The sequence below is a fragment of the Hippichthys cyanospilos genome, chromosome 10 (genome assembly GCF_059441005.1).
Source record: "Hippichthys cyanospilos isolate Australia breed blue-spotted pipefish chromosome 10, RoL_Hcya_1.0, whole genome shotgun sequence".
In the NCBI taxonomy this organism is placed as follows: Eukaryota; Metazoa; Chordata; class Actinopteri; order Syngnathiformes; family Syngnathidae; genus Hippichthys; species Hippichthys cyanospilos.
The window spans coordinates 19,452,956-19,468,611 of record NC_142378.1 but is presented as its reverse complement, the minus strand read 5'-3'; the positions used below and the strand labels follow the sequence as shown (position 1 = coordinate 19,468,611).

At 40.7% G+C, this 15,656-nt stretch overlaps 1 protein-coding gene, 1 long non-coding RNA gene and 6 other non-coding genes across 12 annotated transcripts in view; all 8 read right to left on the bottom strand.

Annotated features, from left to right (window-relative positions):
* Positions 1–69: 69 nt before the first annotated feature.
* Positions 70–4,198, bottom strand: LOC148417463 (uncharacterized). Its single transcript, XR_015866894.1, has 12 exons — positions 4,158–4,198; positions 3,697–3,735; positions 3,484–3,524; positions 2,871–2,907; positions 2,402–2,455; positions 2,059–2,133; positions 1,730–1,782; positions 1,506–1,558; positions 1,258–1,278; positions 1,028–1,060; positions 628–654; positions 70–435 (listed from the first exon to the last, which is right to left on the bottom strand). It is a non-coding gene; the product is annotated as an uncharacterized LOC148417463 (long non-coding RNA).
* LOC148417469 (small nucleolar RNA snR60/Z15/Z230/Z193/J17) lies at positions 1,134–1,208 on the bottom strand. Its single transcript, XR_015867105.1, has one exon. It is a non-coding gene; the product is annotated as a small nucleolar RNA snR60/Z15/Z230/Z193/J17 (small nucleolar RNA).
* On the bottom strand, positions 1,342–1,416 carry LOC148417468 (small nucleolar RNA SNORD79). The gene has a single exon (XR_015867079.1). It is a non-coding gene; the product is annotated as a small nucleolar RNA SNORD79 (small nucleolar RNA).
* On the bottom strand, positions 2,291–2,365 carry LOC148417467 (small nucleolar RNA snR60/Z15/Z230/Z193/J17). Its single transcript, XR_015867106.1, has one exon. It is a non-coding gene; the product is annotated as a small nucleolar RNA snR60/Z15/Z230/Z193/J17 (small nucleolar RNA).
* Positions 2,981–3,058, bottom strand: LOC148417466 (small nucleolar RNA SNORD24). The gene has a single exon (XR_015867101.1). It is a non-coding gene; the product is annotated as a small nucleolar RNA SNORD24 (small nucleolar RNA).
* Positions 3,590–3,659, bottom strand: LOC148417465 (small nucleolar RNA SNORD75). The gene has a single exon (XR_015867108.1). It is a non-coding gene; the product is annotated as a small nucleolar RNA SNORD75 (small nucleolar RNA).
* LOC148417464 (small nucleolar RNA SNORD74) lies at positions 3,840–3,920 on the bottom strand. The gene has a single exon (XR_015867104.1). It is a non-coding gene; the product is annotated as a small nucleolar RNA SNORD74 (small nucleolar RNA).
* Positions 4,199–5,646: 1,448 nt separating the features above from the next.
* The window catches only part of osbpl9 (oxysterol binding protein-like 9), a 48,794-nt gene continuing 38,784 nt past the window's right edge, over positions 5,647–15,656 (bottom strand). For all 5 annotated transcript variants that reach the window (XM_088425799.1, XM_088425801.1, XM_088425802.1 and 2 more), the window contains 13 exons: positions 14,396–14,555; positions 14,196–14,308; positions 14,013–14,131; positions 13,805–13,890; positions 13,176–13,353; positions 12,984–13,098; positions 9,918–10,028; positions 9,761–9,824; positions 9,551–9,691; positions 9,362–9,440; positions 7,258–7,349; positions 7,017–7,152; positions 5,647–6,937 (listed from right to left, as the gene is read on the bottom strand). In XM_088425799.1, coding sequence (XP_088281925.1) covers positions 6,863–6,937; positions 7,017–7,152; positions 7,258–7,349; positions 9,362–9,440; positions 9,551–9,691; positions 9,761–9,824; positions 9,918–10,028; positions 12,984–13,098; positions 13,176–13,353; positions 13,805–13,890; positions 14,013–14,131; positions 14,196–14,308; positions 14,396–14,555 — 1,469 coding nt within the window. In that variant the 3' untranslated portion in view covers positions 5,647–6,862. The remainder of the gene's footprint in view (positions 6,938–7,016; positions 7,153–7,257; positions 7,350–9,361; positions 9,441–9,550; positions 9,692–9,760; positions 9,825–9,917; positions 10,029–12,983; positions 13,099–13,175; positions 13,354–13,804; positions 13,891–14,012; positions 14,132–14,195; positions 14,309–14,395; positions 14,556–15,656) is intronic.

Below are 15,656 nucleotides of genomic sequence, written 5' to 3'. Positions count from 1 at the left end.
ATACAATATATAAAAATGCTTTCACCAACCTCCTTTAATACTTTCTAGCCACAAGACACACAAAACACATTTGCAACTTCCATACATGTTTAATGGATCAAAGTAAAAGTTGATTTACACAAACATAACATTTCATAACTTAATATTGAACCAGTTAACTCAGGCCAAATGCTTATAAAAGCTGATGTCTATTGGCTACTGTCCACTTGGCCTTGAACAAGGTCTCCTGTAACAAGCCCTTCAAGTGGTGTTGCACTTATGGCAATGTTGCTCTCCCTCTGAATCTCTGCATATGCAAGCATTTGTATGACTGCTTAGTGTCAAGTGCAACAATCAGACTCTTTTACTATGCACAGTGAAAAGTTAACTTGAGGTCTTCTGTTTTATGTCGACTGGAGCACTTCTGTGCATTTGGCAAGAGCACACCTTTATTACCTAGAACAAAAAGATCAATAGATCATCATCATCATAGACTAACATAGATAGCAGATGAGCTATTCGTAAGCCATAAGGTCAGAAAAGATGGAACGGTAAGGGTTATAATCACAGTTCATTTGGCAGAATCTCATCATCATGCGTACTGGCCCATTTTTGTATTGTGTGTGAAAAATCTGAAATGAAACTTACTAAGCTCTGCCAGTAGTCTTCATTAAGCTGGGTGTGGAAGGAGAAGGACTGTTAAATCTTTTTTCATGCCAAAACATTTGATAGGCATAAGCAAGCTGATATTGATAAAACTACTTTGATAGTGATATGGCAACACGTCTTTACATTGAAGTACGGGGCTTGGGAGTTACAGCTTGCCATAATGAAAAAAAAAACCAAAAAACTTTAAGATTCATTTTTTGTGTATGGGGGGGCATGTCATTTGACATTCAAGGACATGTACAGAACTATGTACACTCATGCATGTTATACATACTAAGTCCTATAAAACACTTACATATTCTGATTTTATGTTTAAGAATGACATCTAAAAGCAATTTGAGTTCCAATATTGGTTAGATACATGACAATGACAAGTTACCTGCTGAAGTAGGCCTATTTGACCTAGAGGGACCTAAAAAAAAGAAAAAAAAAAAAAAAGTTCAAAGCTACTTTTTGTTAGGTCATGCCCACAATGCTGACATAGGCCAACGTGTCAGATAGGGGCGAAAAAAAATCTTCACAGAGAATCTGCTGAACTATGCAGTCATCACAAATGTCAGCTACTTGAACAGTTAAACTAAGACAACAAAAACAACAAAAAAAACTTACCAACAAAAGCCAGGAAAACACCTGCAACCGAAAGGACAAAACATCAAGACGCATAAAGATAATTGGGGCGGGGGCAGATTAAAGCACTGTGTCAGGCAAAAATGTATCTTTCACTCTTTTCAGAGAGATTCCCATTTTAAAAAATCATCACCAACAGTTTATTGGGGGAACAATCATTTTACTTTACTGATCTATGCTCCCTTGCAGTCAATACATTGCATTATCAAGGAGTGGATGGTTACCCTCACCTGCAACTCAAAATATGTGACCTAGACATCCCCACGATGGTTACGTTCACCTCCTATGGGACAGACTAGGATTCAGTTAAAAACACACACAAGTTTTCAAAACTTTCTTAGCAAACTGGCCTTTCAGCTAGAGCTAATGTGTCTCCATGGTGTAAACGTAAGCAGTATTTTGATCATCACAGGCCAGCTGAAATGATTTAACAGTACAGATGACTTCAACTTGCCTCAACTTTTGTTCTCCAGTGACTGCAATCAACCAGCTCACTTTCTTGGCAACCTGCACAAGTTCAAATGACAATGTTTCTTTGTGTCATTTTTTTTTTAAAGCGCTAACATGAAACCTTTACAAATCAGGATCAGAAGATGTGTAAACTCCTCAAAGTGATCAGAGACCTGATTCACATTCATCACACCTGACAGATTAAGGCCATACTCAGAATGACTACTGCATTTGGGTGACCAGAAGCTTAATTCCACTTCTATACACAGCAAATTAGCAAACACACTGACTGTACTGCCACTGTTTGGGACATTTAAGTGCACTTTTACATACCGTGTCAAAGTGACTTCAATTCTTGCAGTTAGCCCCATGAAGGAAGGTGGCGCGAAAGGGGACCTTTTCTCATGTCTGGAGGGAGAAGGGACCCCCACACATGAGCGAAAAGAATGACATTTAATATGTAATTGTGTTTAATGTAGTTTAATAAATGCTACCCATCATACAAATCAGTTGACAAAACTAATGCAGCTAGTCTTATGTAAGTTTGTGTTTGTAAGATTGCATAGGCTGACATGTCAGATAGGAGCGAAAGAATCTTCACAAAGCATCCGCTGAACTATGCAGTCATCACTTGTCAGCCATTTAAAAAGTGTAACCAAAGAAAACTTAAGCTTACCTTGCATGTTTGCTGGGAATCCTCTTCAACCAAATAAGCTTGAAGCAGTAGATGCTGGGGTGAGGGGGGGGGGGGGGGGGGGGGTGAGGGGGGGGGGGGGGGGGGGATAAATTAAAGCACGTGCCACCCAGAAATTCATAAAACAACTAATGGGTAAACCCCATTCCCTTTGCAAGTCTTACATTTATAAACCGCATTCTGGTAATACTGGATTTGTGGGCTAAGCAGCAGGGACAGCCATTTTATCATTTGCTTGTGACTCAAAATGAGTTAACCAATTACAGTTAGGCTTGCAACTGTCCAGTCAGAAAACAGATGAGCTATGCCTGAGCAGCTGTGACATCAGTTTATAGAGCAAGTGTTAAAATGGCTGGCCACAGATGGCTAAAACTGGCTAATTTCCCTACTTAACATTTCACAAAACAATGAAAACGCCATGTTTGGACAAATTATACGTTTTAAGTTTTACCTGTTAGTCAAGTGGGCGACTCAAGCATAAAGCAAGCCTAGAGGAGGGGGAAAAAAAGGGGACACTAAGTACATGATTCTTTCACTCAATTTAAATCAATTATTTAGAATTGCCTCAGATGTAAACTTGGTGGTTTGGTGTGCTCATCATCCATCATCAAGAGTAGCAAATAATTGTCATCATAGGAATAAGAGGAAATGCTTCTGCAGCATGGCTTGTGTGTATCTGTAGGGGTGGGCAAAGTTTGAACTGAGGGCCACAAGATTTGTACCAATTAAAAAAAAAAAAAAAACTACACAGAAATAAAACAAGTCAATGTGAAATTAACCATACCTTAAGCATAGAGGGCAAGCAAACCTTGCAGTATAAGAAATCAAACGTAACCATTTGGTCAAAACATTTGCCCAACCCTAACGAAAGTACAATGGACATAGGTTATAAGGACCTGGCTGGCCCACTAAAAGCAAAAATTTACACGTGATTGATGTTAAAGATAATAAACAGGGATGAAATCTGGAAAGTTTGAAGAGCTAGAGAAAAAAATGCCATCCATTGTACTGTATCACACAGCCCACCTAGGAGCTTAAAAGTATCAAGAAAATTAGACACTGACCACATTCAAAGACTTCATTCTTGGATGCAGACTCCAAAAACCTGCAGGCAAACCAGACTTAAGCAAATTGATTCACAGTAAAGTGTTGTAGTTTCTCCCCTTATTTAGTCTCAGATTACATTTGTCAGAAATAAGTTCTGTCCACTACTCTCATACGTTATAAATCATCATAGACTGAGAAGTCGAACATGAACGCTGAGAAAAGTCACTTACGATTACTTTCAGAGGTTTTCTGCATCGTGAGTCGCCAAACTGCAGAGACAAGACCGTCATATAAGAAACTGACTGGGAACAAATGTTAGCTTTAGCAATGAGGCTAACACGAAGCTGAAGTCAGCTTAGCACGTGCATTTGTCCCCACGCTGTCAGGGTTGTTGGCGTTTCTTCACATCCATTCAGATGTCCCTACCAACACTTTATCATCATATAGCATTGGGAAGTCATAATTACGGAAAAATTGACTTTTGTTATTTTTTAAACGAGGCGGCAATGTTACATTCGATCAAGGCACGAGGTGAAGGCCTTGTAAAGTGCGCCACACTAAAGCAACAAATGACTTTTCGACATGCAAGGTTTCCAACTGGGCGAAGCCAAATATTATTAAATGACGAAAACGCTACCAAATGCAATATCTAAAGCTATTAAAACCGTGGAAATCCACCTACGTTACTCACCCTTGAGCAGCGGAAGAATGAGACCGTACAACAGGGCGGAGAACATTTTTATACTTGAACTATTCCCATCGGCCCTTGCGGCAAAATGCTGCTTGGACTCCGCCCCAACGGATTCTTAGCACAATTTGTTTTTTGTTTTTGCTGCTAAAATATTTCCTTGGTGACTTTAATAATGCAACTCCATGTGACGTCGCGATTATAATTTTGTCTAAACCAATATAAAGTACTGACCGCAACCATCCATGGAGTGCGCTCTCTCGTGGAGACATATGGTAGTGCATCTATCCCTTTCATTTTTCTGTGGCGAACGTTTTTTTTGACTACAGTACTGTACTTTTAAACCCAATAGCCTACACACGCAGATCCAACATGAACAACCCTTTTAAGGGCCCATGAACACAGCTCGTACAAATTGGTCCACGCCTTGAACTGCACTCTTTGGCTATACAAACATATTTTTTAACCACAAAGTAAATCAACAATAAATTAGCTAGGCAATGATTTTGCTATGACAGCTAGCTACACTTGTCATTTTTGCCACGCCGAACATAAATACGATTATTATCTATAAAATTTGAAGAAGTAATTGTATATACGCTTTTTTAACATGGACAAGGAAAAAGCAATAAAGAATTTCATCAACTCAGCTACTTTTTTTTCTTTTTAAAGAGCATTTATCCAGGTTAAAGGTTTGTCTAAAGCAGGGGTGTCAAACATATTGCCTGCGGACCGGTTCTGACCCACAAATGGGTTCAATTCGGCCTGCGAGATTATTTTGTAAACTATAAAAATGAGCTGGATTTTTAAATAAATGAAAAAGTTTAAATGTTTGGCCATCGTAACCGCTCACATTTGTATCGTATCTTCAAATCCACAGTTGCAATACTGATGGTCAAGTTAAAAATTCTGCTTACAATTAACAGCTCTTTTGTATATAAAGAGCTGGAGTTTGCATGTTGTCCCATAGATCTTCTCCGGGCACTCATTCCAAAAACATGCATGGCAGGTATATTGGACACTCCAAAATGCCCTTAGGTATGATTGAGAGTGTGGATGTTTGCCTGTCTTTGTGCCCTGCAATTGGCTGGCAACTTGTCCAGGGTGTTCCCCGCCTACTCCCCTAAAATGACTGGGATAGGCACCAGGAAATCAGCGACCCTAGCGAGGATGAACAGCGACGGAACATAAGATGGATATGAAGAGTTGCTCAGTGCAGAGGCATATCTATTCTAGTGAAAAGAAGGGCAGGGAGGTGATCAATTGCTGGGCATTGTCATGGTTAAAATTTCAACTGTTTTAGATTGGATCCACAGCTGCTGGACTCAAGCATTCCAAATTAATTTCACCTGTAAAGACTGTCACCTTAAAGCTCAACGTCCCTAATTTTTTTTAGTGTGTATTTGCATCAAATCCATGAAATAAATCCAAATAACAAAAACATGTAAAAATGATACAAACCATAGATTAAAAACAAAGATATTCTTCAGCATTTTCAGATAGAATTAATTTATTATCGTATCTCATCCATTGCATTTGATCCAGCATTTACATCAACTGTAACTAAAGGAATAAAGAACATTTTGGGAAAGGAAAATTTGAGGTGAATAGTAGAATATCCCTGTGTTGCTTACAACTTGGATGGGAGAAAGGTTAATGAATTGTAGCAGCACTAAAAAAAAAAAAAAAAAAACAATGATCCAAGATGATTTTTTTTTTTATTCCCCAACGTGTTTACAACTTCATCCTCCCTTGAGCCAGCTGATGTGTGCAGAACATTAGTGTTATCTTGGACAAAGAGGTCCAATAAGAACAAAAAGCCACACATACAATAATTTGTTAATAAATGCCTTCAGGTTACATAGAAACATTATTAGGATTGTTGTATGTTCCTTCAACTTCAACAAGCATCGTTGATAACCTCTAGATTGCATAATTATATTTCTATCGGTGTTGTTCAGACGCAATGGCTTCAGCGGACCTTAACTCACTCACTGCCAGTCCAATTAAAATGAATCCATGACATCTATAGCCTTCAATGGCAGTGACTGAGTTGTGTTGCACAATGAAGAAAAGGATCAAACTAATTTGAAATGAGAGCAGAACCTCAAAAGTGATCATTGGATGCTTCCTTAAAAGTTTCATTATGCTCAAATATTTTACACTATTGCCAGACAAAAATAAAAAAGAATATATGCATCGTATGTATATCTATACTTATATATAAACACGAGTTATAACTAGGTGCAGGCAAGCAGAGAATGTCTTCCCTGCCTAGGTAAGGTTCATCCGTTCCATCGCCACCGCAATCATTCTCATCCTCAATTTAAGGCTGCCAGACTCTTGGAGGGGGCTTCCTTTCTTGGGTCACCAAATTCCCTGAGATGTCAAGCTCTGTTTTGCACGTGAACATTTCAACACCCTTGTTCAAAGGAGTGGCCCGCCCGTTGACCGGGTGCCGCCGCTAAGGAGTCAAGCGTAAGAAATAATCTCATTACATCTTAGGTACTTCGCGTTTGAATTTCATTCGTTTCCAGCGTTTTACAGTCGGATGCAAAGCTGCGTATGCAATGTCATCGGCGCTCGGTCAGTCCCAAACCCGCCAAACAAGTGGTCTTTGCTAAAGAGTTCTTATGAAGACTCTGCAATGTGCGTTCATTTTTGATGCGTGTAGTGTAGTGGGGAAGGGTGGGTACGTGTTGCTCTTCTCAGGGTCGAGGAGTAGCTAGTCTCTTTAATAGCGGCTCGTCGTACACCCAGCACTCCCCATCCTCGTGGAATAGCTGCGGACACAGAAGCGGCAACAAATTGCAAAGACTACAACGACTGAACCTATTGCATGCACGTGTCCGTCAAGCTAACCCTGGTCTCCCACTGCTGCTCCTTCTCCTTCCTCTCCCTGGCTTCCACTCTCTGTTTCTCTTCCAGCCGATGTTTGGCTTCTGTTGCGGCGTCGATGTCTTTGAGCTTCAGGTTGAGAGTCACATCTCTCCAAAGTCTGTCGGGCGGGAAGGGGAGGAAAGTCATCATTTGTTTTTTGGTTTTGGTTTTTTTTCCATCCATGAGTTCTGTGACGTGCCGCCAAGAGGTGGAAATGTGTCACCTTCGAGACTCGTACTCCAGCTGGTCCTCCGGCTTCCTCACTTTCTTCTTTATGATGCCCATCCTCTTTGTGTCAATGAACGATGTGTTCTCCTGTAGCAGTTAATATTCAGGGATTCAATTTTGTGTTAGCTTGTCAATTAGGTAAGAAATACAGTGACAACACAATTAGCCATTGCCTCAGAAATTGTGCAACATTGAAATCCTGTTTATTGTGGCAGATATATTATGGACCCACCATAATAGCTAAACATAAGCTATTTATAGTAGTGATTCTCAAAGTGGGCTCCATAGACTGACTGCAGGGGGTCCGTGAAATAATTTGGGTTATTAATAAAAAAAAAAAAAACGTGTTAATTTAGTTTTGTTTTATATGAAATTGTGAAAGTATTCAATAAAGCAATCAATTCAACCAGTTTAATATACTGTATTGTTATGTATAGCGTTTGGTGGCTACAATTGCCTGCTAACGGTTTCTATTTTCTAAACTTTAGTATAGCTGAAGAATAAATATACTTGCTGTCAAATTGAATTTGTTGCTGAATAAAAATGGCATTTATTATTTATACTTAACGCGAATGGATTTTACATTTTTTTGTGTTATTTCTGCAGATATTTGCAATAGAAATTTGTTTAAAAGGCTTGCTCTAAAAGGGATCCCTGACCCTAAAAAAGTTTGAGAACCCCTATCTAGAAGGGGCCTGTGGTACTCTATGATGTAATAAATGTCTTAGATGTAACAATGCCTCGAAAATAAAATTGAATTCAATTGGCTTTACTTGATCAAAAATGTTGTTAAAAAGCAGTATTTCCACCAATAATGAAATAAAACCTCGGACTTGTATAAGTCATACTTTATGCTCCGAACATGAACATAATGCTGTCCCCCCCAAAAAATAAAGCTCAGCATAGTTGATTTCACATAACATAAATAAACTGACAATGACTCAAATAATGACTTCCATTTAAATCAGAGTAAAACCATACTTTTGGGTTGTGAGTCAATTATGAAACAGACAAAATTCTAACTCTAACCCTTTTAATAGCAGGGCACACAAAGATGAACACCCATTCATTGTCGCAAACATATTGTACCTAAGGGTAACTTAAGGTGTCCAATATACCTACCATGCATGTTTTTGGAGAAATCCCACATAGGCAATGTGAGAACATACAAACTTCACAAAGGAAGGCCAGAGACAGAAGAAAACCCAATAACTCTGCACTATGAGGCGGATGTGCCACCTAGCCTGCCACTGTACCGCCCTAACTTTGAAACATCCGTCCATCTGCATGTCCAGGTTTTCTGCGTGTACTCCGGTTTCCTCCCGTATTCCTCAAAACATGGATGGTAGGTACAGTATATTAGACACTCTAAATGGTGTATTTTTGTGTGGATAGTTTGTCTCTGTGTGACCTGCTATTGGATGGTAACCAGTTCAGGGTGTAACCTGCTTATGGACTGAAGACAGCTGGACTTGTGTCATAAAAGTTGTTTATTGCAAAATGTGACACTAGTTGTTATTTTAACCCCTGGGTCTTCTCAACTTCACTCGCGTCATTGAACGGCTTGCAAAAGTCATAAGTCCGCTAGCGCCCCCTGGTGGTTTGAAGGGGGGGGCCTCAACATAAAAAAATTCTATGGCACCCTGCTCTAGAGTTGCTGCTGAAAGGATAAATGCAAAAATCAGGGGAAATGCAAAGTAAAACATCAGGTTTTCAATATGTCCAAAATATTTCCAATTTTGCATGGCAGTAAGTAAAAGAATGGGCTAAATTTGACATCTGCAGGGTGTAACGCTCAACGTCCTGTTTGCAAGCATTTAGAAAGGCAGGACGGCATGCTGAAAGTCGACAAGTTTTGAAAATCTATGCAATACTTTAGACTCCTGGTGTTTTTTTTTTTTTTTTGCACGCTTTTCCTTTGTTATCATACATCAAAAACATCTAAAAGCCGGAGTTGGGTCGAAACTTCAATCAGGGGTTAGGCTTTGGTAGCATCAAGCTTCAATTTATAAACATGAGCATAGCCGTAATCGGTTTGGGCTCAGCAGTGGCAGAATTTTTTTTTTAAGTGTCATGTGAAAGCCTGAGGGAGAACTCACTCCTGTGGCCCACTTGGCATACATCACTCCGTTCCATTCCCCTTCAATGGAGCAGAAGGACTTCTTATCATTCGGTGCACTACAAAAAAAAAAAAAAAAAAAAAAAAAAACAATCAGTAAAAGTATGATGTCATGAAAAATTCTGGAGGGGGGTCCAAGTTGTAAATTATTCTGGATTTTTCTTCTTACAAAATCTCCGCCGTGATTCTATGTTTTTTGCCTCCGTAGAAAGGTTTCGTGTGGAACACGATGTTGGCGCTGTAGCCTGATTTGGAGCAGGAGATGTTGCACTCCCCGCCCAGCTCCACCCAGGGCACAGTCAGAATAGACCTGCAAACAACTTAGGTTAGTCAACCAGGAGTTAACGTGAATTACACGGCGAGACAGCGATGCACACACCTGCCGTATCCATTAGGGAAGTTGAGGATGTAATGTTCATCGTGCTCTAAACATGACACGCAGCCTGCATGGAGAATGTATGTCATCAATTCAATACATGATGTGAGAACATGAACGTTGTGTGCTCACAATAAAGTGTATGAAATGCCTCGCGTACCTTGTCCAATGTTGTAAACACCTATAGACATGCCAAGAAACTTTGACTTGGTCCAGATGTGCGCATTGAACTGGATCTTCTTACTTAAACACTCTGCGTAGAATGCAGAAACTGCACAAAGAGGAAACCAGGTCATTTAACAAATTTGGAATTTAGAAAAACAAAACAAACAAAGAAAAACAACTCTCCAAGTTTCAGATGTAAACACACACACACACACACACACCTCAAGATCCAAGATTCTAGAGTTTTATTGTCATGCATAGTAATAGCACACAATGAAATTCCTATTCTGTTCACTTATCCGAGCAGACTACATTTTCAATTGGAATCTAACCAAAATCACTTTGCTTTGCATAGCAACATTTAACTACACACTTATTCTTATATTAAAACATAATAAAAAGCTCACCAAACCATAACAAAATCTTCTCAGTAGGACTCAGTAAGTAAGTAGCTATCAAATGTTTTCTATCATGATCTGGCGTGCTTTTCCATTTAGTGGAACACTGGTGCTTCAGGTGGTGCAGGGTTGTCAAACGTCAGCTGGTTATGCACAGATGCTGCAGCAGACCTCCCTGACTTTTTTTTTTTTTTTTGACATGGCGGAGTCCGACTGGCGGTAGCTATTTCGTTCCTACACATTCGAAAGGATTTCGTGCGGAACCATGACGTCGGCCCAGGACGAAAGTTCGGTTCGTGTGGCGTTGAGCGTTATGTCCTCGGACATTCCCGTCTGGTTCGAGATCACAGGCGGTAACTATGACAGCCGCTTCGACGTCTGGTTCGAGATCACAGGCGGAAACTACGACAGCCGCTTCGACGTGGGTAAGGCCAGCGGAACCCTAATTGTGGCCAGGCCGCTGGACGCCGAGCAGAAGTCCAACTACAACCTGACCGTGGAGGCCACTGACGGGACCAGGAGCGTTAGCACGCAGAATACCCTGACCTGTTTGCGCTCATTCTGGTGCTCCTGCTAACCGGCCTGCTTGCTTTCGGCGTGAGCGAATCTGCGCTGGTCAACAAGATCTTCACCGGCATCAATCTGGTGGTGCTGGGCTTCGTCATCATCTCGGATTTGCTCCGTTTGGCCTCGCCGGCATCCTGTCTGGTGCCGCCACCTGCTTCTACGCCTTGGTTGGCTTTGACTGCATCGCTACCACAAGCATGTCTAATTATTCAGTACTACCACACAAATAAGATGGCGGCGCGTGTATACGCAGCGGCCACTCGCTCTCCCGACAATGCGTTGTCTTGTGTACATGTAAAACGCAGAGGATAGTGAGAAACGCTATTTCGATTCCTTTGTATGTTAAGCACATGTGAAGAAATTGACAATAAACTTGACTTTGACTTTGACTTTGACATGCCTAGCTTGACAAAGGACTTCTTCTGAGTGAATATCTCTCTTTTGGACCACTGTGCATGTTCCTTAAATTTAAATCCTACAGAGAACGTTTGGGGATGGATAGCAAGGGAAGTTTATAAAATTGGCCGTCTCTAAACAGTTGATATCCTTGTGAAGCCTGAGCTTCCTGGGAAACACTCGCATCAAGCATACTCAGGAATATTTTTTTAAGTGATTAACAAGAACGGAGGAGCTACTCATTGCTGAGTTCTCCTGAGAAAATCTTTTGTTCTAGTTTGTTGAGTTTTTTTTTTTGCTATTTTTTGAGCAATAGTCTTAATCTTTTGATCAGCTGATAAACAGCCTATTTCCCTTAAATTTACATTTTGAAATTACAAGTTCAAAATGTTTTTTTGTCTCACTCCCTTTCTGCTTACACATACTGTGTGCTACTGAAGACCACATTAAGATCTAAATGTGCAAAAGGAATGTGATCAGGTCTGTATCAAAGGAGTTTTGGCAGAAAGATGAAAACGAGGTTCTTTAGGACCTCTTGACGGTTTCCAAATTTGTAGACAACCCAAATGTAGCATATTGCTGGAGATACCGTGACTTAGTTAGTGACTCCCACACATTTTGGGATTGCCTCAGTAGAAATGTTCAAAACCCAACTAAAGACACATTTTTATATTCCTGCGTTAAGTTGAACTGTTTGACTGCCACGTTTTTCTTTCTCTTTACGCCCTGTCTCGCGGCTTGGAGAGGGGCCTAGGTGGCAATGAACGAATTGAATGCTGCCGTGAGGATCTGCACTGACTGACCAGAGCGAGTTCAGAGGTGGGCCAACCACATGAAGGCACTTCTGTGGAGATGGACCAAGCGGGCCTGATTGTGAGGAGGGCCTTACCTGAATGTATCTCTTATTGCTCAATAGTATAGAACGCTGTGTTATCTTAGGACTCTACATCTATGGCAGCCTGTCTGTCTGAAAAAGGGTCCCTTCTCTGTTTTTCCTTGCCCTTCTGGGAGCTGTGTTCAGCAGATAATGTTGTGAATTTGTGATGTTGTCTGTGAATCCTTTTGAGACCCTGTGGTGAATAAGGGCTGTACGAATAAATTTGACTTGACTGGCCCAAAAGTGATATTTTGTTAGAAGGCGGGTAAAGAGCAAGATAGGGCTCTGGGGATTGATTTGTTATTTACCTCAAAACAAATCATTTTGAACCTATGCCTAATCATATGTACATTAGAAAGCAAAAACACTGGTTAAATATATTCTTGATGGTTGCTGGGAAGATGGTGTCAATACAATAAAAGATTACGTAGTCTCCTCCTGTGGCACAGTGGAAGCAGAAGCTCAGGGAGGTGTATCTAATAGAGGCCTTAACTGCACAGGTCTGATGTAATTCATAAGAGATGGATGCTTATGTAGAGAAATTTCTTTAATAGACAGGAACCACTCTCTGTGCTATAGTGTTTAATAGCCATGTAGGTTTGTAAGTATTTTCATTTGTCAGCAGTTTGTGAGTATTTTTCATTTGTCAGCTTCTTTCATATTTCTACGTCCCAATGTGTTTGACATTTTTATCAGATATTATAGTGAGGTGCTGTCAAGGAATACTTTTTGTGTGTGTGTGTATATATTATATATATATATATATATATTTTAACTTGCAGGCCATTTAATTATAAAATGGCAACAGAAGACTATCACTTACTGGGTGGGTGATGAGAGACCTGTTCTGCCACAAAAGACACACTGCTGGGTGAGGACCATGGAACTGGACCATCCGATAACGTGTCCAGCACAGGAGCAGGAGCAGGAGCCAATGACTGAAAACAGAATATTGCGCATAGTCTAGAATGCAAACCAGCCTCATGTAGAAATGTGATGGGACTGAGATCTCCACCTGGGCAGGGGGCTCCTCAGTCTTGCAAGGCAGATCCCAGTGACAGAAGAAGACCTCTCCTAGGATGGGATTGTAAGGCTTCTTGGCCACTGAGCCTTTCCTACCGGCGTGGAAGGCGGAGAGGTACCATTTGACCACTTGAACCATGCGCTCACGAGGATCTGGCTGCTCTGCGATACTGAAGGAAATCAAATTGTATTGCATCGTATACATATAAAATCACCATTGACAAAATCGTACACAGTTTAAGAGATTCTTGATTGTTAGTTGCTTAAAAAAAAAAGATTCATATTGAATACGATTTATTACTGATAATTTTACTATTTTCAAACGTGCATAAATATTAGCAAGAAAGGGGAAAAAAGATCCTTGGAGTATTTCAATATATCATGTCACAGAAATGTTATTAAGATTATAACTTGGGAACTGTTTTAAATTGTGAATAAGCAAAATGGCTCTTTTTAACTTTGAAATGTAGTATTTCAGAAACGTGAACTATTCTGTGAGACCCTGCAAAAGGGACGCAAAATACAAATTGTGCATTGAAGTGAACTAAACTGCACAGCACTGTTTCAAGCCATCAGTATCTGTGGTTTACAACAGCTAGTTGAGAGGTAAAGGCAAGTTACCTTACAAATAAGTCTGGATGTGCAAAGAAGTCAGCATACATTTCTAACAAAGATCTCCTTTCAAGAATGAAGGTAGGCAGGACCACCTGGAGAATTAGGATGGAAACAAACTGCGGTTCAGAATTAAACCCAAACAGCCCACTGATATTAAGGGAGAGTTAAAAAGCTCACAGCATGGATTGGCATGGAGGGAAAGAGATGTCATTACCTTGGTGAGGTCCATGCCCAGACGAACTTGCGAAAGCAAATGCATGATGACGCTTTTGTGCTCCTCCACGGACTCGCCCTCGCCGTCGTCGTCACGGTCATCGTGGCAGTCAAATGGATCTGAGCATGATAGTTGCTGTAAGCAAGTAGTCTCAGAATAATAAAATGAACATATGATTTGTACCTGGTTCCGTGGTGCCATTTGACATGGTTGAATTGAGGGATTCGGTCGTGTCTGGTCTCTTCAATGCCGTCTCGTCATTATTGAGGGGTGAGGCTGCTGGTGGTCCTGAAGGACTGAAGCATTGGGAAGGCAACAATAGGGGACATGAGAATAACTTAACTTCACTTCAGGCTTCACTGAATTCATATTTGTCAGCTTACTCCATGCAGTGTTTGGGGGAAGTGTTGCTCTGGTAGAACTCATCTGCATCATAGAACTCGTCCTCGCTGGAGGAATACGAGAAGTCTGGCACCGAGTGCGAGGGGAGAGGGTAGAGAGATGGGGAGGTGGCGCCGCTATTGGGGCCTGACGGGTCACTCCCTGACATGTGGATGAGGGAAATGGTACCACATAAGTGACATAAATAAAACAGTATACGTAACCCCAAAATAAAAAAACAATCTATGAAATAAAATTGCTACAGTAATCCTTCGTTCTTAACGATTAATGGGGACCAGACCCCCCCCCCCCCCCCCCCCCCCCCCAAACAATAAGTGACAAACCATGAATTAGCGTCGTCACCCCCCCCCCCCCCCAACCACACGCACACACATAATTTCCATGCATGTGTATGTGGGTACCTGAATTTTTTAAAATGTGAAAAGTATATTTTTAAGACAAATATTACTGCAGTACACATATTTGCTTACATCTTAAATGATTACACCGTACACAGTAACTGTACTGTTATGCCTTCCCTTCCCAACACTTGGGCTGTAGTCTCAATGAGAGCCGCAGTTATATTGGCGGCGCTCGGAAGTCTAATTAGGGTGAAGACTGTAGCTGACCAAATATGATAATAATTAGAGGTTATCCTTGAAATTCCAATTTATTACAAAAGAAACCGAGGTAAGAGATTTACAACGCTTTGGTGCAGTGCTGCTTTTCCTCTTCTTCCTTCGCCTCTACCTAGCGTGTGTGTGTGTTTTATGAGAGAGACGAGCACTCCTACAAGACACGTGATTGGCTCCCAGCAGGACCATCGACTAACGAGGGGAGGAGTTTCAATTTACTCCCACCCCAACTCTCAACCTTTGTAAGGTTTAATAATTTGAGATTTAGGTAAATATGTGTAATGCAGTAGTTCAATGTCCCAGAAGTGCCCGTGGCAAGTGCATTTATTTTTAACTCGTCTGTCTGGCATGCAGGAAACCTTCATAGCGAGTCTCTTTGCAATATAGCTGTAAAAAAAAAAAAAAAAACGCTATGCACTGAGGGTGCGATAAGAGGCGTGAAGTAGCGAGGGATCACTCTATAACAAAAGACTCAAAACAAAAATGAACACTAAAAAACAAAAATGGTTCAAATTGAATGACAGCCAAGCTCAAAAGCAATTTGTTACCCCCATCTTCCAATTACTGCTATAAGATTAAAAGAGCAAGTTAGGAATGTTTCATAAGATAATTTACCATGCGCAAAAAT